This window comes from Cannabis sativa, chromosome 4 (assembly GCF_029168945.1).
Source record: "Cannabis sativa cultivar Pink pepper isolate KNU-18-1 chromosome 4, ASM2916894v1, whole genome shotgun sequence".
In the NCBI taxonomy this organism is placed as follows: domain Eukaryota; kingdom Viridiplantae; phylum Streptophyta; class Magnoliopsida; order Rosales; family Cannabaceae; genus Cannabis; species Cannabis sativa.
In genome coordinates this window covers 75,001,271-75,025,623 of record NC_083604.1, presented here as the reverse complement: position 1 = coordinate 75,025,623, position 24,353 = coordinate 75,001,271, and the positions used below count along the sequence as shown (strand labels likewise).

General features: G+C 29.1%; 1 protein-coding gene across 1 annotated transcript; it reads left to right on the top strand.

Moving 5' to 3' along the window:
* Positions 1 to 21,093: 21,093 nt before the first annotated feature.
* LOC115714563 (dof zinc finger protein PBF) lies at positions 21,094 to 23,070 on the top strand. The gene is made up of 2 exons (XM_030643300.2): positions 21,094 to 22,516; positions 22,623 to 23,070. The coding sequence occupies exons 1-2, from the start codon at positions 21,427 to 21,429 to the stop codon at positions 22,721 to 22,723; spliced, it is 1,191 nt and encodes a 396-aa protein (XP_030499160.2). The 5' UTR covers positions 21,094 to 21,426; the 3' UTR covers positions 22,724 to 23,070.
* Positions 23,071 to 24,353: the final 1,283 nt, after the last annotated feature.

Genomic DNA, 24,353 nt, shown 5'->3' with positions numbered 1-24,353 from the left:
TCTCCAAACTAATTCATGATCTGAACAACATTTTTTGCTTGAAAGACCTTGGACAAGCTCATTATTTTTTACGTGTGGAAATATTTAGAGATTCTGTGGGCATGTACTTGTCTTAAGTACATTACAGATCTTCTGGTGAAGCTTCATTTAGATGAGTCAAAAGTTGTCCAAATTCAACCAATTCAGCAACAAAATTGTCCTTAACTGAGGGTGCACCTTTTGAAGATGTTACATTGCACAGAAGCACTTTAAGTGATCTACAATACTTGACTCTAACAAGACCGATCGAATATTGCTTTCATCATCAACAAACTCAGTTAATTTATATATGCTCCAATTATAGTTTATTGGGAAGCATGTAAGAGATTGCTTCGATATCTAAAAGGTACCATTTCATATGGTCTTCTTCTCAGGATAATAACTACTATGAAACTCAATACCTACTCTGATGCAGATTTGGGCTAGCTAGCTGTATTGATGATTAACGTTCCACATGAGGATATATTATTTTTCTTAGTAAAAATCTGCCCTTGGTTTGTCCAAAAGCAACAAGTAGTTGCAAGGTCTAGACAGAAAGTGAGTTCATGAGGGCCCTTGCTAACACAGTTGAAATGGCTTGTCTATCTTCTAACTGAACTACAAGCTCTTCTCTCTGAACCACCAATTATTTGGATAGATTATCAAAGTTCAACTCAGCTGCTTTTGTTGCCAATTCAGTGTTTCATGCCCAATCCAAGTACATAGAAATTAATCTTCACTTTGTGAGAGATCAAATTCTTGCCAAAGAGCTTCATGTGAGATTTGCCTTCTCCGTTAATCAAGTGGCTAACACTCTCACCAAAGTTCTCACCATTGATCGGTTTCATTATCCCAAAAATAAACTTTAAATGGTTTTCACCCCATTTTGTTTGAGAGGAAATGTTACACAATCAAACCAATTCTGCTGTTATGGTTTTTTGTTGAGAGTTAATTAATAATTGTATAGTGTAATTTTGTTATGATTAATTCTTGTAACCTACACTAGTTCTATATAAAGCTAGTTCAATATTGGATGAAGCTTTTTCTCTGTGTTCTACCTCTCTGTTTTCCTTTTTTTTTTTTGGTTTTTCCCTCTTACAACATTGGTTCTACACACAAACATATTTTCGTACCTAATTTAATTAACGGTTCTGATCATGCATTCGATCAATATAGAGGGGCAGCTATCATTTGCATATCAAAGTCTTAATTTTGCAAACTATATATATTTCAATCAGCTTAAATATTGATCATAATTAAAGTAAAATAATACATAAAATTAAGATTGAGTCTTACTTAGAAGTGAAGGAAGGCTATATATATATAATAAAGGAGAAATAAAGAAAGACCAAATTCTATCTGTGCGCACTACTTTACAAAAATCAGGAAAAAAAAAATATCTTTCTTAAATTTAGAGAGAAAAATTCATCAAAACATGCATATATGATATATTTACGTAGATACCCTGCTGAATATTATAGTTGGGCATGAGCTAATTAATGTGTATCTATTTATTTTCTAATAAGCTATATATAATTAAAACGATCGATGTAAGGTTGATACTGATGAGTATACTGATAGATAAAATTAATAATTAACCCAAGATCTATTTGTATATAACATAGAACACAATAATAAGATATAATAATTAGGTATGTGTACCTGATTGATCCATAGCAATTATCTCTGATTGATCCACAGCAGTTACTCCAATTTGATAGTGCAATACTATCAACTAAGTCTTCCTCCCTAGATCTCTAAATCAGAAGCAGTTTATTTTCTCTGATTATCAAAAGGTATCCAATTGTGATGAGACAATATGTATTTATAGAGTTAGGGAGGGGACTTAGCTACAAAACCCTAGTTGGGCTGGGCCTGCTCATCAAAGGCTTCAGTCAACTAGAAAAGCCCACACTTCTGCTTCACCTAGACTTTACTCACAGATGCTAAGCCCATTAACAATTGATCACCAACAACATGAGCTAATACAGCAAAGAACTATCCAATCAACCCAAGTTTTAATAAAACCAATAAAACTTAATGTAAGCCCAAATAAAAAGTCTAACATATACTTTAAATTGTAACCAGACACGTGTATAATGTATTATTATTATTATTTTTATTTGAGCCAAAATTTTCTGATGATATATTGACATGCTTGTGGTACAACTCTTTTAAAACGTTCCATCTCAACGTACGTTTAAGCTTATTTTATATAAATTTGTACATAACATAAATTAGTATAATTAAATATCGAGAAATTTTAAAGGATACTAATAATGCTTAACATTTTCTTATGTGTTAATATCGCTATCGGTCTAATTAAGTATCGGGTCTCATATAATTTAATATAATAGTTTTTAGAAAATATTGCTAGCCAATCACAACAAAACTTGTCGAAAAGATGCTAGACACGTGTCTAATAGCAATGCTCTTAAATATATCATGACTCATAATTTTTCAGGAAAACCCCTAATTTAATTTCCAATTTTATTTATAGTACTTTTCTTAAGTATTTGTGAAATTTAATTTATTACATGTACCAAAAGATTATAATCTACGTGTTATTATATATCTAATAAAATTATGAGTGACACATATATGCATCAAAATATATACACTCAGTCATGTTAGGGTTTTAAAAATAATATTTTAGCACAGTACATATTACTCATATATTATATATTTTATGCGCATATAATTATACTTTTCAGATTAATTCCAAAAGTTAGTTAGAAATCCAAACACATCAATTCCCAAAATATAATTTACTATAAAAATTACATATGCATAGACTGTACTGTAGTGCATAGAAATGCTATATATACGCAGAAGCAAATCTTTAATCTTGGGCAACACAAAATTTTGAAGTCATTAATTAATAATTAAACGAAAGAACAAATTAAGATATATTATATATGTATAGCCCTAGGGGTTAAGTGTAGTGGGGTCCTTTAGGGATGTCTGTATGAAATTCTCTCTGCCTAGCTAGGCCTCAATTATCACTTACATATACTTTTGTAAGTTCTCTCTGTAAACCCAATAGGCACCAAGTCACATGCAACCTTTGTCCAAGGGGGCATGATCTATTATAGTCATGCAAGAATGATCTTGTCCATCCTTTTTTTTTTTAATTTTTTTTTTTTTTTGGGTATAGTGGAAAAGATCATCTTGTCATTCCTTTGCTTTGTCACCATGTGAACCATACATATATAAATAAATATATAAAAATCTCCAATATGTATTGAGTATGAAATTTAAGGGGTTTATATATGAGAGGACCCCACACTGTGAATAGGGAATGTTTAGGATTTAGAACCATCCATTTTTTCTTCTTTCAATGTATTAATTCTAGAGAGATATATATTCCCTATATAGCTAAAACACTTTATCCATGTTTTTTTATTGGTTTAGACATTTCATGGCATTGACTAGTATCTGAAACTATAATTTGGTTATTCTATAGTATAGTTTATATAATCAAAAGCTTAATTGGCCGGCCTTATGATATAATTACTAATTAGTATATAAAATACAACAGAAAAAATTAAGTATATATTGTGGTCACCAAAAGATCAATGGAATGATAAATAAAGGACAAATATTTCAGTTTGTTGAAAGATTGATTTGAACTATATATATGTAATATAAATATTATCATGAATTGAGCTATATATAATAGATAGGGTCGACTAAGTACAGGTAAGGGAAATATATAGCTGTACTGTATTCCACTTTAATTGCATGTGGTCCAATTCCAATTCATTATATATGATCATCAATAGATCTAGAGATAGATATAATCGATTAGTTCAATATTCTGCTTAATTAATCAATATATATATATATATATGTAAATAACTAGCTATATAGGCTTAGATACATATATATACATTTACTTTTAAATAAAAACAAGACTATACTTTTTTCTCCCTTCCTTCGTAGTTAAGAATATATAGGATATAGATTGACTACCTTATGTAAACTAAGCAATCATATTTAATTATAAATTAGAGTGTTGTACTATAAATGTTCTATGAAATGAGCCACAATATATATACATAGTTGAAATCCATTAATTATTAGCTATAGCTAGTATAGTGCTTATATTTATATATACATATATTTTATGTGAAGGTGGACAAACGTTAATCATTACATATTCATAATTTCAAAGAGTGAATATATAGGCTGAGTAATTTTATAGTTCCCCTCTTAATATGTTGTTTGGATTGTTTCATGAGTATATTTTTTTTTATCAGATTTGGTGTTTGGGGGATTTTTTAGTTTAATAATTTTTTTTTTATTTTGTAAGTTGTAGTTATTAATTAGTATTAATTACTCTCAATTTTTAAAAAATTATAAATATTTTACGATAAAATAATATTTAATTACTTTATTGTACTGATTGTTTTTCTATATTATAAACTAATTATGTATGAAAAAATAAATTAAATTTTTTTTCATAAATACTGTAAAAGAGAAAAAAAAAATTATCAAATAGGCTCCTATAAAATTTTCTTAATTATAACCTATTTGTCTATGAAAGTTAAAATATATATATTGGTTGTTAATTAGTTAATTTCTCCAATCATAAATAGGTAGATGATGAAGCAAGAGTTGTTAGAGAGAGTTTAAAATCGAAAAATAAAGCGAATGAAATTATATGGGGTCCTCCTCCACTAGTGGAAGAATATATTAGGGTAGAATTATATATATTGGGTTAGAGAGAGAGGAATTATGAAAAAGACAAGTTAGATATATAACATGGCTACATGCAAATCTGTGTCTGTCTGTCGTGTATAATATTATTGTGACTATGTGAAGAGAAATAAAAAAAAAAAAAATAATTAATAATTGAAATGAAGAATATTAAGTGGGGAGAGAGAGAGAGAGAGATGGAGTCATGAAATTGAAAACGTACCCATCTCTATCTATTTATCTATTAAATCCCACTTCTTACAAAAAAAGAGGTATTAGGACGAAAGGTGAGGAGCCCTAGAAAAGCTGTATTGCCGCATAAGGGGAAGACAACTCATGGGGTCCACTTTAGTGTGTGGGATTTTATTATCAATAACTCAATTTTCATTTTTCCATTTTCATGCATTCTTGTCATGTCATTTCATATCATTTCATATATATCATCATTTTTCTAAAATTAAATGATTTTATTTGATCCATCTATAAACCCTTTTCATGATCCATCTATCAATATATTATTTATTTAATTACTACTACTTCAATTCAAGCTAGTAGTGCTTAAATCAATGATGAAAATACCTAAACCTAGTAGTCAACATTTACTTACTTTAATCTTTGAGTACCTCTTTTTTTTTTTTTTTTTTTTTTTTTTTAGTGAAAAAACAACAAAAGCCTATATATATGTTACCTTTTTCTTAATTAGACCCCCCTTTTTTACACTAAAATAAATAAAAAAAAAAATCATAATATAGTGGTAATTAATTTTGCATATAGTCAGAAAGTAATTGTGTTAAAGTTTGTGATATTTGCAGGGGGTTACAATATCGAGCTGGCTCCCTTGTTCATGCTATTAATTTTGTCTAACCATAATGAATTAATTATGTTTTTTAAGGCTAATTGATCAAAATTGGGCTCATATTATTTATATATATATATATATTTACATACCCTAAATTAAATTATAGCTAGACAATATAATATAGGATAAATGTAGTACACCCCAAGAATGTTTCGACATAACTCTTATCTATTTTGATATATAATAAAAAAAAAAAAATTATCACCTTATACGTTATAATTATTTAAAATTATTACCTGTAAATATTTAAAAATTTTCAAGTTGTTTAAAATACCGAAAATAAAATTTACGTATTTTATTGTACGTGCAACTATTTTTTTTATACGCGGTAGTGATTAAATAATTGTTTAAATCTTATTTTCAGTACTGTAAATTATTTAAAAAATTTTAAAATTTACAAATAATTTTAAATAGCTAAAACATATGCGATCGAAAATAAAATTAGACTAAAAACTATCCTAACTATCAAATCAGATAAAAACTTCTACCAAAATAATTCTTTAAGAATTTATTACATAAATTTGGAATAATATTTAACTTATTCATTGTAAAAACTATATAGTAAGAAGAAATAAAGAAATAAAATGTGGAGGATAGATTAGAATTTTGGAAACATTGGGCGCCAAAAGAATCTTATATATAGTACTAATAAGAAAAAAACTGAAAGAAAGAAAGAAAGAGAGTTGATAGAGACATAGCTAGAAAAAGAGATGGGGCAGCCCGAAGATCGAGGGGAAGACTAGCTAGTAAAGCTTATTCATTTGGTTGATGATCAGGATCACATCAGACGGTCCTGATCATTCCCCACTGCCCCAACTGCCCGCTCCCACCCTTTCTTCCCATTCCCATGCCTAACATCTTCTGTCGTTTTCCCCCATCTGCCCCTGCCCCCCCTGACCGGACCCATCAAACTCTTAACTCTCTCCCGCTCCGGACGGCACGCGCGCCCGCTCACCTACCTTCCCAATACTCTTACACTACTACTGTTACACTATTACTATTAGACTAGTACTACCGTCAACTTCTCCGTTACAATTTCTTAATCAACTTTCATACTTGAAACCATATGTCGAAATATTTTTATTCATTTTTTTTTTCACAGGTGTGTTCGTTATGCTTACAACATCTTCACTATAAATTTTTAAAAATTTTCGAATAGTTTATAGTATCGAAAATACGTTTGAAGTTTTTTGAATGCGCGTGGTAAACTTGAATATCAAGAACTCTGTTTTCAGTACTGTAAACTATTCAGAATTTTTCAAAAATTTACAGAGATTACAGAGATGATACTATAACTATAACAAATACTGCTATAAAAAAAATTTGAAAAGAAAAATATTTTGACATGTGATTTGAGACGTGAAAGTTGACTAAAAGATTGTAATTAACATTTACTTCTCTATCTTATACTATAACATCCCACCAAATTATGCATCAAAAATATTCCAACCTTATTTATTTGCACATATAAAACCTAAATTTTTGATCATCGGGTCTAGATAGTAATATATAGTATCAGTTACTTTCAAATGTTCTTCTAATAAATTCAAAACAGAGTCTGTACTGACATAATTGAAAGAAAATTACAATTTTACAAGCATTGGGTACTTATGCCGCTAAAAATAAACATTGAATTTATGCCGCTTACAAACATAAAATTTTGAGTACTTATGCCGCTATTTATCCTTATATTTTTATTCACTTCATAAAAATAAAATATATAATATCACACAAAAAAAAAATAATAACAAAATATATTTAACTTTATGAATAATTATATTTACATTTAGTTGAATAGTATTCATTAAGCTAAAAAAACATATGAAATAGCTAAAGTTTGATAGAAGCTTGACATTATAATTTTTTCTCGACAATTTAAAATTTAAACTATTTTTTGGAAGTGCTCTCAATATATGTATATGTTAGAATATGGTGGAAAAAGTAAAATATGTATATTGAAAGAAGTATCATATATATATTTGTATCCTATATGATATATTATTTTCTCACATGCATATTATTATTATCATAAAATCATATAAATATAATATTATTGATTAATTTTGAAAGAAAATAGAAAAAGTAAAGAGAAGAAGAAGAAAGTGATTATTCTCTGAAGTATGATCATAATAGGAGGGAACTACATGTGAACATATATATATATGTAAGTTTGGTATATAGTATATACTATATAGTACTATTGGGCAAAAACAAACATGGGTGTTCTTTATTAATGGGATAATTTGTAGGGCTTTTTTTCTTTTATGTAAGCTTTTTTATTTTTTATTTATTTTTAATTGTTTTTGCTTCATATTTCGTTTTCTTCAGTGCCTAAAGTGAGTGAATTTTGCTTTTTGGGTTTGAACAGGATATTTGATGTATCAATGTTCAACACAAGAAAAAAAAATAACTGTTGGTTGGGACCATTGAATATAGGATATATATATATATATAGAGACAATTTTTTTATATGTATTTGGAGCACTAAAAAAGATGAGTTAACACAAAATTTATAGATGGATTCAGATCACATAATATAATTTTCTTAAGGCTATCTTAATTGTAATCAAAATATGTGACCAAATATTAGTTGACCAAAGTTTATTTTCAAATAACAAATAATTTTACTATTAAAAATAGTGAAAAGAAATCATTACTAATTTATTATTTTCTTACTTTACTAAACCAACTCGATCTCAACAAGTAATGACAGACATATCACTCAGAACATTAAAGTCTAAAAAAATACAATAAACATTTAAATGAAAGGCTCATGCGATTTGATGATGAGCAACTCAATTAGCGAATCATTTAATAAAATTTAATGATACATTAACTAATGAATTCAAAAGATATTTACAATTTTCCACTAGCGGCTTGTTCGAAATCATAATAACCTAACAACCTATTTTTATTCAATCGTCCACACCTCTAAACGTAGATATCATCACCTTAGGACTACGTACGAACTGCTTGGACTAACACCAAGCAATCAATCTCGACGCTACTGACCAAGAAATCTTGCTTCAGTCTTGAAAACACCTCCTTTAGAGCTATAACTTCAACGACCTCAGGAAGCACAACACCCTCCTTTAAGGCACCACAAAACCGTGATGATCTCTAATCACTCCATTGAACCTAAACATGTCTTCCTCTTCACATATAAATTCATCTTTATTCATCTTGAAATTGTTAATTTGATTTAATCCACAGCTCAGCACTATCCGCAAGACACCAAGTATCCATCGATGGAAAAGAACTTCTATCCTGAGCTTTTCTCCATTGATCAAGAGTTACTCGAGCTAAATTAACAATAACCTCCAAAAAATTCTTCTTCCCCTTCCACAAAAGTTGATTATGCATACCAAAGCACATAAATACAACATAATCACCCTACCACATGTCCCTCATCCAATCGAGCAAAAACATATATGACCCATTACCTAAAAGAACAGCCAACTATAACCACACACCAATAACTATGAGCAACTGACAAGTAACCAAATAATGTAAGATAGACTCACTTGCCAAGTAACACACTGAACACAACAGCGACACCACATACTTCAACTTCAAATTAGACTCTCGTTGGGAAACACCATTAATGGCCCACCACACAAAATTCTTTGCCTTTGGAGGTAAGCACAACTTCCAAAACACCACCATCTCCTAATCCACCCACTACTAAAAAATTAGATTTTCCCTGATTATTTTAAATAATCAGGTAAAGTATACTCATCAATCTCTAAGACTAACGCCTATTTGACTGTCGCAAGGTAGAACTTTTTGCGACTGTGTAAAATCGTCAGCAATATAAAGTACGTAGCATTGTCGATGATTTTCCACCATCACCTATACTATAGGCAACGGTAAAAAACCGTTGGCTATACTTGTCAAAATAATCAAGCAATAATACCTTGAAGGTAATGAATCCTCTATCGAATCCATCACTTCCAGTGATTTTAATTTATACAAACTTTGAGCCTCTAAATCATCTTTTTTAGTAGAAACATCGGCGTTCTTCCCAATCAAAGATGAAGAAGAAGAAGAAGAAGAACAACAACAACAACATAAGGCTTCCGCGATAGCTCTGCATTCTTCTGTCGTCGAACCAGATGGCTCCAACTCCAACTCAAGCCTCCGATTACTTTCAATAGCCATCGTCATGAGAAAAAAAGAAGAAAAAGATGTTGATCATATCAGAGAATGAATAGAATGAGATCTCGTCAAAATCTAAGAACAACAATAAAAAAAAGTGAGCAAATTATTCTTATCATTAGCTTTCACTGAAAGAGGAAGTGGTTCGTGGTCGGCCTTTGGGTCTTGTTGGGAGAGGAGTTGGCGATGGTTGTGGGTTTCTCACCGTTTGAATGATAAATCTATGAGAGGAGAGAGGACGAGGTGGCGGAAGAGGTGGTTGCACTGTTCAAATGTGAGAGAGAGAGAGAGAGAGAGAGAGAGAGAGAGAGAGAGAGAGAGAGAGAGAGAGATATGAGATTGTATAAAATGAGATCTACAATTAGGGGTTTTATATTTAAATGAGAACCTCGATGGTTTAAGCCGTATGGGATTCTTTTTACATCTTGTTTTTCAATTTTGGTCCTGTGACTATTTTTAATCGTTGAGAATAGTAAACCATTGTTTAAAACTATTAGGAATTCTTCTCGATTGCTGACGGTATTAAATAATCACTTACTTTTATTAGCGACGATCCTAAAATAATAATTTGGGGACTGACGAGAATAGTGCTTTTTGTAGTAATGACCCTTCGATCCCTCTCCTCTTTTAAAATTCTAAATGTGTTCTTCATAGTGTAACCACCACTTTTATCAAAAGACCAGAACCAATGATCTTCCAAAACTAAATTACACAAAAGAATATCAAGAATAGCAAATACATCTCTTTCTGAAATGATATCTTTGCCTATATCACTATCCCAAATGTGTTCCCTAACAACAAAAAGCTACTCACCTTCTCATTAACCAAGTGAAGATAAACACTAGAAAGTCACGTTAATTCCCACAGGAAGCCAAAGATTTTTGAAAATATAAGTACTTGCACCACCACTAATTTTCTTCTTAGTCCCTTGACGAATTAAATCATGAGTTTTCAAAAGACTCCACCAAATAAAACTTGGATTGTTCCCAATTAAGTTGAGCATAGAGAAAATTCTCATTCTTAAAATAGCGAGCCTTATAAATTTGAGAAACTACCGAGTCATGCTTAGTAATAGATCTCCATGCTTGTTTTCTTAACATGGCAAAATTGAAATCCTGAAGCGACAAAAAGCCCAAACCCTCAACCTTTTTACTAAACGACATCCTATCCCAACTCATCCAAAAAAATATAATTATGAGAATTAGTAAAAGACTGCTTCCACCAAAAATTAGCCATAAATTGCTCAAGATCATGAAAATTTCTACTAGCAAAAGAAACACACTCATGGCAACTCTGGACAACACTTCGAACCAAAACCTCTTTGCCTACACGAGATAAAAGCTTTTCGTCCCAACACTTTCTCATCTTCTCTTTCAAGAACTCCTAACATAGTTAACCTTTTCCTCCCAATCGTACTTGGCAAATCTAAATACATACTATTAGCATCTGTTTCTGTAATTAATATTCAATATATTATAAAGAGACTAACGAACATATTAATAACATTGCGACTAAAGAAAGCAAAAGACTTATTCAAATTAATCTTCTGGTCCAACACTCATTCAAAACTTTGTAACATCTCAGTCACATTTTTAGCTCCACCAGTATTAGCTTGATTAAATAAATAACTATCATCGACAAACAAAATATAAGAGGCAAATGGAGCCCCCCTAAACACACAACACACCCTAATAAGTTGATAATGTTCATAATTTCGAACAAAGTTGAAAACCTCTCAACACAAATTAACAACAAATAAGGTGACAACATATCACACCTTGCCTAATCTCGCGAGTAGGAATAATGGGACTCACTTGATGATCGACATGCACAATCTGATACCGAACTGAGGAAAAACTATTAGTTTTATGGTACTAAATCATGTATATAGCGAGAAATTTCGTATATTTGATTATCATTGTACCATAGCCCAAGGATCTCTAGATGTATAAAAATTAAATTAAAAATAAAATACATTAAAGAAATATATATATATATATATATATATATATACCTTGATGACTATCAGGGTATCTTCGAAACCTTTGGTAAGTTGGATTGAATAATTCTCACACACTGTAGTCTTCCAAATCGATCCACCAAAAACAAAGAATAATTGTATAATTTTTTCTTGTTGAGATTTTCAATACACGAGCAAGAATAGTTTGAGAGAGAGAAACAATTTTTCTTTTCTCCTTGTATTTCAAAAATTACAGTGTGAAAAACTCCTTCTGATTACTCAAATCAGACTTCTATTTACAGTAGTTAATTCTCAATTAATTAAATGATATTTAATTATTTAAATAAATATCTGTTGACCGAGGTTTTCGGAAACCAATAAAATAATATAAGATTAGAGAACTGTAAGAAATTAAGAGAAGGATTTTTACGTGGTTGGGGCGTTAATGAGCCTTAGTCCACGAGTCTGTGTATTTATGAGTGTATTAAATACAGAGAATGTTCTTGGTGAGTATTTACTCTTCTTGCACTTGTGCAACCCAAAATTCCCGACCCCATTTAATGAGCTTTGAGGGGGTATTTATAGTATTTTTGGTGGGGTGATTCCCAGGATTATTGTACATGTATTTTTGTAAATATCCATAAAGTTGGGTATTCCCAAGGAATATACCATGGGTAATGCATGGTCAAATCCCTAGGTGCTATAGGGATTTTATGTGGAATGTCATTATTGTCTTTTGACTGACGTGACTCTTCGCAGTGTAGCCGTCAATAGACTTAAATGATCATTACTTCGTAGGTGCAGATTGGGGGTTGTGCCGTCAGACTTTATTGCGTGTAGCAGTCCCAACATGTTTCCTCCCATGCGGCATTAAATGTGAGATGACTGCTCAGGGGAAGCTTGACACCTCGCGGAGATGCTTTGATGCTATTTAGGCCTCCGGGAGCATAGGGGGCTCCGGGTGCCTTCTCCGGGAAGCAAGTCCCGGATACTGCCTTCCTTCATAAAGACTTAGCAAATAATTCAAATGTTAAGATCTTTTGGTCCACGTGTCCCTGTCTGGTTGGTCCACGTATATTGGGAAAAATCAGGGGCAACAATATCTATAACAGAATTTTGTTACCGATATTTCCGATAAGGAAATCTCTCAACTAACTTCGATGGAATATCTCAACCAACTTGAAATATCTTTAACAAAGTTTTAATATATTTGTATTTTTTTACTCATCGGAGTTTGAGATATATATCTCAGATCTAATGTGTGTGTAAAAAATGTGGCGGCTTAAAACCGTTGGCTATAGTGCCACTATTGCCAACAGTTTTAAACTGTCAGTAAAAATTTCACCGACTGTTTTAAACTGTAGCCTATTCTACCTAATTTTATAACAGTCGAATATTTGACGGTTATAAAGACCAACGACAATACATAAGCTAATTGTTTGAAACTGTCAAGAAATCTATTTTTTAGTAGTGTACCCATGGAAAACACTCCTGAAGCAACCACTTGTTTAACCAACTCCACAACATCTGCCTCCATAATGTGCTATATTTTTTTATAAAAATCTGGACTCATACTATTGGGCTCAAGAGCCTTATTAGGATATGCATTTGAAAGAGCATCTTACAAACTTTCTCTTCAGACACTAGACAAAGTAAATTATTATTTTGAGCTGGAGTAATGGAAGTTTGAATATCATGAAGAAGGACACACAACTCGGTCTTAGAAGCTGAAAACAAGTACAATTTTGAGAATAATCTTTCATTGTGGGAGACCATCTTCCCACGTGACCCTGCATATTGTGGACATTGTCCCACATGGAATAAATGGAAAAGTATTGAGCCATATATATATATAAGAACATATGCTACTTCACTCATTGCCAATTGGTTTTGAGATGGAACCCCATGATTCTCAACATGGTATCAGAGCCATATCCCTTGCAGGCAAGTGATCCTATCCGATCCGCACCTATACAGATAGTGACCATGTCCACTCTGATACGGTTCAAGATTGATGAGCAAAAAATAGCCATCATCTTGAGGGGAAATATTGTGGACATTGTCCCACATGGAATAAATGGTAAAGTATTGAGCCATATATAAGAATATGAGCTACTCCACTCATTGCCAATTAGTTTTGAGATGGAACCCCATAATACTCAACAACCCAAGCAACACTATTATCCCCAAAGCTTAAAAATTTTGTTTGTATTGTTTTCGTGCACTGACTACTACATGAAAATAACGACTATTTTTGTCTTCTTTTTTTTAACTAAAATTACTTAGTGCCTTTGCCTCCGAAACACTTATTCTTGATTTAAAATCTAATAAAATTTATGTTGTTTTTCATCATACAATTTTGGAGAAGCATCAATAATTTATTAATTAGTCATAAAATACTATACATATTTTACGGCTTCTTGTTTTTGGGTATATGTATAGGTAGGGTATGTAAGGTGGTTGTTTGTCATAATATAAATGATTTGAAGAGGGAAAACATGATTAGATTATTAATCATGAATTTGAAATTCTAAGCTATATATAATTTTTAATCATTTCACAATAATATAAACTATTCTCCTAGCTTGGACCGAACACAACGAATAAAGGGGCCGGTCGAGTGTTTTCTTTCTTTTTAGATTATTTTTCTTTTATATATATAAATATATATATATATATATATATATCTTTTTTTTTTTTTTTTTTGAAAATATATATATTTTTTGATTATAGCCACCTTCGTTAATTAATATATATCTTAACAAATAACAGTACATATTTATACCCTAATAATATGGCTTTTTTTCGAATAAAATGATATGCTTTTTAATTTGCATGCATGCATGCATGATATATGGCTAGTTTACGACATTTTATATATATATTTATCTAGGAAAATTTATATTGCAGAAAAAAAAATGTAGAATAATTTACAAGTTTTTGTGAAATAATTTTTTTTTTTTTTTTTGAAACAAATGAAATATATGTTTTTTTCTGAAAAATGAAATAATTTATTTAAAATATATTATCAACATATTAAATTATTTAAATATTTTTACAAAAATTTGCAAAATATTCTAAATTATATTACGAAATATATCATCAATTAAAAAATATAAAATAATAACCGCCAAATAAATTATTCTGTTTATATATATATGTATTTAAATAATATTACAATTTATTAATAACAACTCCCTATATATATCAGTTGTTAGATATTGTAATTAATGGCTGATCTGATTTATTAATAAATTAAGGGTAAATACTATTTTGGACCCTGTGTTTTGTAAAAGTTACAGATTGGACCCTGTGTTTTGTTAAATAACAAAATAGACCCTGTATTTTCTAAAATAGTAAAAATAGGACCCTGAGCTTAATTTTTAACAACTTTTTTTTAATACAACCAACTTGAAGACAATGATTAATACGAACACATACAAAAAATGTAAACAATTTTGTCATAACACTTTTAGATCGGATTATAATTAAATTTTATTTTGACAAAAAATCAATTCAGGGTCCTATTTGTACTATTTTAGAAGATACGAGGTCTATTTTGTCATTTAACAAAACACATGGTCCAATTGATAATTTTTGTAAAACAGAGGGTCCAAAATAGTATTTACCCATAAATTAAATTAATGCCACACCACTCCATTCAAAAAATATTATTATTACAATTTACCTTGCATATAATTCTCAAAACTAGTTTAAAAGACTGTTGCACTGGCTAGATAATTAAGTAGCTATTTTGTTATATATGTGTATTAATATCGATCTATTATCTATATATGGATCACTAACAGTCAATTAGCTCGTTATATTAATATATATCACTATATCTAATAATCAATTCAATTGTATATATATATCTGCTTGTAAGTTAAGTGATAAGATTAAGTAGCCTCCATTATCGTTAATCTCTCTCAATCAAGATTATGGGTTGTTGACAAATGGTTCCACAATTGTGAGACATGTGGACCCCTTTAAATATATCATCCGATATCACACCTATATATAATAATAATAATAATAATAATAATAATAATAATAATAATAATAATAATAATAATAATAATAATAATCTTTTTTTTATGAGAATAATCATATCAATTTCAATTATTTAATTAATTAAGGTGTCAATTACATTAATTAATTGCTTAACACGTTTAGCTTCGCTATTATTAATTTGCATTCTCACTATATATATTATTTGATCTAAATGGAAATCGTTTTCTCTACATGTTTCAGTACTGTTCTTCAACATCCAATTTAGATACTCAACTTATTTATATGTATGTATGTGTGTGTTTGCTTATACTATTTAATTAAAGTCTAATTAATTACTTAAGAAAATATAACAAGTATTGTAATAATTCTATGAAGGAATATTTTACCATCTAATCAGGAATAATGTTAGTACTCAGATTCTATTTTTTTGAAGCAAAAGTAGATAGACAAAAACACACATGCACCACACGTTTGAATGAATTACTTTAATGATTGTATATATTATACACAAATATAATATTAGCATTGAAGATAATGAGTTACACTATATTTACATAAAAGTTGGGTGCAGATCCTTCAACGTGTTGAGAGGCTTAGAAGGAAATGTATTTTTAGAGACAAATTAAGTCCCCGCACTCAAAAAAAAAAAAATATATATATATATATTTTTAGTTAGGGGTGTTCACAAAGTATCCGATCCAATCCAATCCGCACGATCCAATCCAATCCAATCCGCAAAATGCGGATATCCGCACAAGTGCGGATTGGATTGGATTGAAAAATCCAAAATCCGCACTTGTGCGGATTGGATGTTGTTTGACCTCAAAAAGTAACTGATCCAATCCAATCCGCACTTAATTATACATATTTTTAAAAAATTATAATATATAATATATATTAATAAAAAAAAAAACACAAACATCTTTTAGTAACATATTGAGTTGGTGCATTTTATTTATTTTATAATAAAAAACACAAGAAAAATAATTCTTATTCACATAAACACATACACATAAATTTAAATATATGTATACTAGCTTAGTTATTTTAGTAAGAGATACATATATATTTTAGTGTAAATCTAAAAATAAGTACATATATATTGATATATATATGTATATTGGTTTGATTTGTATATAAATAGAGATGAAAATAAATTATTATTGGAGATTAAGAAACAATAGTATTTTTTTAATTTTTTTCTATGAAATATTAAATAATTTATTATTAAAAAAATAACCGATCCAAAATAACCGATCCAATCCGCACTATTGCGGATTGGATTGGATTGGATTTAAACTCTTATGCGGATCGGATTGGATCCAAAATATGAAATCCGCACTTAGTGCGGATTGGATGTTGTTTGACCAAAAATGTGCGGATTGGATCGGATGAACACCCCTATTTTTAGTCATAATAAATTGTAATTTTTGTGGCTAATACTTTTAGCCCACAGACTTTTTAGTCACAATGTAGGATTGACAATTTATAATTAGTCACAACTTTTTTATTTTTAGTCACAAGTTTTATTATGACTAAAAGTAAAAAAATTTATAATGGTTATATCTATAAATATATTTTTTTATTACAAATATATATTGTAATAAGTTAAAGTTTATATATATTTTTTGTGAATTTTTTTTAGGGGGTGATTGTCCCTTGGTTTTATATGGGTCTGCTCTTATATATATACAAGGTTGATGTTACGTGCAATGCACGTATAATTAATTTTTTTTAATTAGGTTTAATTAAGTGATGTTAAGTGCAATATATCATATGTATGTTTAATTTTTTTAATTAGGTAATATATATTTTTTAAAATTTTTAAATGGAATTAGAGATTTTAATCTTTGAGAAAAAAAAAATTAGTCATTGCAACATTGATATGTCATTTGAATATGATTATATATACGTAATTTTTAAAATTTTTAAATTTTCTTAATTAGGTAACGTATCTGATAAGGCATATTATATTATATTCTTAACCGAAACTCACATAATCAAATTTGAATTTGTCTATATGTAGGTTGGATTCGTAAATTTGATATAAAGATTTTTTTGTTCCCAAACTTTATGAAAAATATAGTGTAAATCGGTTTACCATAACTAAAAGAGAAAACAATCAAATTTCTTATTACAACCATTTCAATTTAAAATATAATTAAAATAAATAATAATAAAGTTACAGATATGGTTAAAAATATTTATAAAATTTTAAATTTAATTTTTTTATATAAAATATTTACATAATTTTTTTTTATTTTAATTCAAAGTTAAACCAATAAATTTAAAAATATGATTAAAGATATTTATAATATTTTAAGTATTTTAAATTTAAATTTCTTTATATAAAATGTCTACATAATTTTTATTTTTAAATAAATATAATAATATAATAAAATTAATAAAAAATATTCTGTTAATTAATAAGATATTCTGTTAAAGTTAGTTAAACCTAAAAAAAATATAGTTAAACTAAAAATTCTGTTATATAGCCATACATATATATCTGAGTGTTAGTGTGGTGTGTGAGGAGAACAAAATTGAAGCCATGAGTTTCGGCCATTAATAATATTGCCTTTATTTTAAAATTATAATAATTATAATTAGTTGGTGGTGTGGGGACTTAATTTTTTTTTCTTTGAGTGTGGGGACTTAATTTGTCTCTACATATGATATATATGTACAAACTGATTAGCCATTTCCTCTTCACCTCCTAATTAAAAACATTAATCATGTATTAATTATCATATATGCATAACCATCTTCCATGATCGCCAATAGTTAATTATTAATTAACATTATATGTATTTGTGTAAAACAAAAGATAATTAACTTGATTGATTTCTATGCTATCATTCTCTATATTCTTGATGTACACGAGATCTCCACTTTCCATCATATTACTATTATATATATATATAAAAACAATAATTAATGCATATATTCACCTTTATTGTCAAATAATTAACTCTATATATAAATGAGAATTGCACTTAAATTTGACAAGGTTGGACCCTTTTAGTATGGTAATAACCTACTTCTCTTAGATTGTATTAATTTGAGAACAAAGAACACAGTGTTTTCTCTCTTAAAGTTCTTACAATAAAATCTTTGAGTAATTCCCTTAGATCTCTCTCTAAAAGCAATTCTTTTAATCTTTTTTCCGGTGAAGATAGGTCACTATTTATAGGACTTTAATGCATGAGAGATGATTTTTCTTTTGCTTACAATGTCTATAGATAATAGGAAGGAATATTCATTACATAAATAGAATACATGAAATAGGAGATTGAGACAGCATGCCGTATCCCTTTAGCTCAATCCCATGATTGTAGGGATTGTCTTCGTGCTTGGACTCCACGATATTATCATGAAGTAGTCAAGTCCTGGTAAGTAGTTCGGAAAGCCAAACTTGCCCCTGTTCGGATAGTCTGCCCTTTTTACCCTGCTCGGGCAAGTAGGTTGAAAGTGCAGATGTGCTACTTGAAGTCTGCTTGACATATTGATCTCCGCCCATGTGCAGGAATGTTGGACACGTGTCACTCGTATGTGTTGCCACATCAAAAAATGGGATAACATTATTAATATTTATCTATATTTTTTTTATGTGAATATTTATATATATTTAAATTATAATCTAAAATTGGTATAAGTTTAATTAACCTAAAATAAATAACATTAATATTTATATATATTTAAATTAATTTAAAATAAATACTATTATTATTTATATAAATTTTTAATACTAACCTTATTAACATGGTTAAATTTAACTAAATATTCTTATATTTTTAAAATATTCTGTTGAACAAATAATAATAGTCATATCTTATATATAAAGATATTATTAAAAAAAAAATTAGCAAAAATATAAAAAAAACTCACTATATATTCTCTATTATAATAAGTCATTTTTTATATGGTTAGACTTTATTTTTTTTTTAAAATTTACTCTCTATTTAAGTTAAAAATTGTATTTAGAAAAAGTATAATTAGAGATGCTATTAAGCATATGTTTCAGTTTTTGTATTTTGTCCTTTATTGGAAATTACTTATGAGTTGTGTACGGCCGTGTGGTTATAATTGTAATAAGCGTGTAAAATGTTTCTTTAATCAATGCATGAACTAGTAGAATTAATTATGCGACGTGTCTAATCAGTCTTAATATTCATAATTAGTCCAAAAAAAATATTTTTTTTATCTAATTTACTTATATATTAAAAACATGTTATATTTCACATAAAAATTAATTTAGTGATATATGTTTATATTAATTTTAGCATTGCCATTCAATGTATGATTACAAAACTTAATGCAAAATTTATAATAATTAAAATTTTTATAAAAAATAATATAACTAACAATAATTTTATCATTAATTATTTTTATTATGTAAAATAATAAAAAATATGTATAAATAATTCATAATTTAATATTATATATTATACACTACAACAAATTTTATTTTTAGGTTTAGTCATAACAAATTGTGACTAAAAATGAAAAAATTGTGACTCATTATATAAATCTATGTTTTGATAAAAAGTTTGTAGTTAAAGGTATTAATTACAAAAATTACAATTTATTGTGACTAAATATTTTTTTAGTTCCTTCAAAAAAAAAAAAAATTTAGTGAAAATATTTGTTATGATTAAAATTAAATTAGTGACAATTTGTATCGGAATACTATGTTTTAATCACAAATAACTTTTTATTTTGACTAAAAAATTATTACTAAAGGTAAGTTTTTTTAAATAGTGATAATTAAATGTATTAATAAAATAATAAAACTAGTATGGAAGTAAATAAAAAAAATAATGCATTTACCGTGATTTAAATTTTGTATCATAAAATTTTCTCTTTCTAAATTTGCACCAGTACTTGTATCAAAAAAAAAAAAAAAAATTGCACCACATTTGGCACACTATTAATAATGAAGCATATTTTTTGCAAAGTAAATTATATTTTAGATTATACATTATAATTCTTTGCATTTTTATTGGAGATATTTTTATATAGTGATATATGAAAAAATCCAATTGGTGAACAACAAAGGGCAAAAAAAAGGTTCTTAATCATATATTTAGTTTGGTAACTGTTTTTGTGAAGATAAATTAGTACTACTATTATTGGAATTATTAGTGTAATTATGAGAGTACTTTAGTGGTTTCACTTCACATAATACATATATAGAGAAGAGAATAAGTTTATTAAATGATATGATGAGCTAGTAGCTAACAACACTAGTCAAGTGATTGGACACATACATATAGAGATTTTTAACCTATCTATATATTGGTGGTATAAATTATAATAATGTCCACATTGGATATACCAATATATATATAAATATATATAGGTCCCCCATAGTAGTATAGTCACAATCCTTGGCCTCTTCATATAATCTTTTATATCCACAAATTAAAGATCATTTTAGCTAATAAGAAAAAGAGCTTCATATAACAGCTCTCTCAAAGACAAGTATATGTAAAAATATATTCCCATCTCAAATCTCTTTCTCTCTCTCACACACAATAAATAGACAACAAAACCTACTTTCTTTTGCTTTTCTCACATTCCCACTAACTAAAAAAAGACACCACTCACTCACTCTCTCCTTTCTCTGCTTTTTTCATCTTTCTTTTCTCCTTTCTTTTTTTTTTTGGATTGTTGTAGATCTAGATTAAAGGATATATCAAAGAGTCCCCAAAAGATGATCCAAGAATTGTTAGGAGGAGGAGGAGGAGGAGGTTCTGGTCATCATAATCTTCATCATCATCATCAACATAATCATCATCATCATCTGTTAGGTACTCCAACTCATGGTGATAATCAAAATAGGAAAATATCTTCCATTATTAATGGAGGAGGACTTTTAGAAGCTACTACTACTACTACTACCACTACTTTACTTCATAATAATTCTTCAACAGTACCAATAACAACTCCTACTACTACTACTACTACTCCCACTACTACCACCAGCTCGGGGGCGGCGGCTACCGCTACACCGGAGAGTCTGAGGTGTCCGCGGTGCGATTCGGCCAACACAAAGTTCTGTTACTACAACAACTACAATCTCACTCAGCCTCGCCACTTCTGCAAGACATGCCGCCGTTACTGGACTAAAGGTGGAGCCCTAAGGAACGTTCCGATAGGCGGCGGTTGCCGGAAAAACAAGACTACTATTGTGTCTTCCTCAGTTGTCTCCGGGAAGAGTGCAGCTTCTGGCGGCGGAGGAGTCGCTAATAGTACTGGAAAGATGAAGATGGTGATGAGTAGTTCGGAGATTAATAATATTGGACGGTCAGGATTCGGCGGCGGCGGATTATTCGATCTTCATGATCATCATCAACTCTCCTCTAACAGCCCAATACTTTGGGGTTCTCCTCAGAATTCTCATCTCTTGGCCTTACTTAGGTCAACTACTACTCCTCCTCAAAACCCTAACCCTAACCCTAGCTCTCCACAGAATAATAATAATATTAATAATAATAGTAGTGAGTCAGTAGTAGTGAAGCAGCAGGGGGGTTTGGATCCAGTGTCTCAGGCTCCATCGCTTGGTCTGTGCAGCTCTTTTTGGAGGAACAATCAAGTCAATAATAATCAAAGTCAAAATCCACATTATCAACAAATCAACGGTTTGATAAGCTCAGCTAGTCTTCCTCATCATAATAATAATGATAATAATAATAATGGAATTCAAGAGATGTATCAGAGGTTAAGATCGTCATCTTCAACAACAACATCATCATCACCAGCTAATAATAATAATAATTACTATAACGATCATCACTCATCAGGTATACTATAACATATATATATAAATGTATAGATTATTTACTTGTTATAATAATATCTCTTCTTTTTCATTAATTAATGTCATCATCATCATCATCATTATTTCAGTTGGAGGACCAGGTGATCATCAAATGGGTTTCTGGAATATTAATCCTCCGCCATTTTCATGGCCTGATCTTTCCACTACTACTAATGGTGCATACCCTTAAAAACCCTTTCATATATATAAATTTCTTTCTTTTTTTTTTGGGATGGGGAACTACTACATTTTCATCAAGATATATGTTAGAAAAATTAGGTTAATTGGGGTTGTGTAAGGCTTTATTATTAATTACAATTTCTGTTTTTCTTTTCTCTTTTCACCACGGGTTGTATTAATATCACGGGGACACTTTTTTCTTCTTCTTCTTCTTCTTCTTCTTCCTTAATATCATGTAGTTGTGTGTTTTGAGGTGTGTTTAATTCATTAGGTTAATTAATTATGGTGGTGTGTTCAGAGACTAATATATGATAATTAAATTAAGCAATATATATGTGTTGAGACGTTTCTGACTTATATTTTTTTCTGAGTAATGATTCTTTATGTTTCATATATCAAATATATATATTACTAACTTAAAAAGCTTAACATATACAGCGCATAGTGGCATATATATGGCTACTTTTTGAGAGTGTTCAGTCTTTTTATTAATCTATATCTAAGGTTCAAAAAGAATAATTAATATATAATATATCCTTTTCTTTGTTAAAATTTACCAGAGAACCGTGAAACCAAATCAAGTAAAAAAGTATTTATAATGAATGTGAATTAGTTAATTAATTAATAATGTTGGCTCTAAAGCTTTCGGTCTCTTTTTACTTGAATCACATTAATATTATATAGTTTAAGAGATTATATAAAGATTCGATGGGGGGTGGTTTGCTGGTATATATATGGTTGATGTGTTTTATTACGAGAAAGTAACTATAGTACTGAGAGAGGTGGAGAATGAAGTGTAAAAAAGCAGAGAAATAATAAAGAGAGCTTTGGTTTTTGGGAAAGAGTAGTTTCCTTAAACAGCATTTTGATTCTCTCTCTCTCTCACACACACTCACACATATAATATATATACACATGTACAGAGTTTTTGGTCAGAGAGGATTCCCTTCCTCTACTCTATCCACCAGCTTTTGTAAACTTTATATATACATACGGCTTCTTTATTACCATCTTCTTTCTATGTGTAATAAATTAATACTTAAATAAGACTATGCATCTTTATCACTATGTAATTATCATGAAAAGAGGATAAAATTAACTATTATGGGATAGCTAGAGGAATGTATTGAAACTAGTTGAAACTGTTTTTTTTTTTTCCCGCACAAGAAAAAAGGAAGGAATAATAAGCTAATATATATGGTAAGAATGTTTATAGTAGTGTCTCTTGTCTTAAAGTATACAAATCTTGGTTATATAAATAAGTCTTTGATTATCACTCCATACGTCACTACAAAAAACTGCTACTTTTAGTGAAAACTATTTTTAGTCACAACATAATATTACTTGTGACTAAAATATAGTATTTAGTTACAAGTTGTTATTAATTTTGTTTTAATCACAATAAGTATTGTGACTAAAAAATACATTTGGTCATAACAAAATGTAATTTTTGTAACTAATACTTTTAGCCACGGATCTTTTAGTCACAACATAAGAATTATAATTTATAATTAGTCAAAATTTTTTCACTTTTAGTCACAGATTTTATTGTGACTAAAAGTAAAAAATTTTGTAGTGCGTATATGATTTTTTCCTTTTCTTTTAATTTTTTTTAGTAAACTCAGTAAGCATTAAGTGTA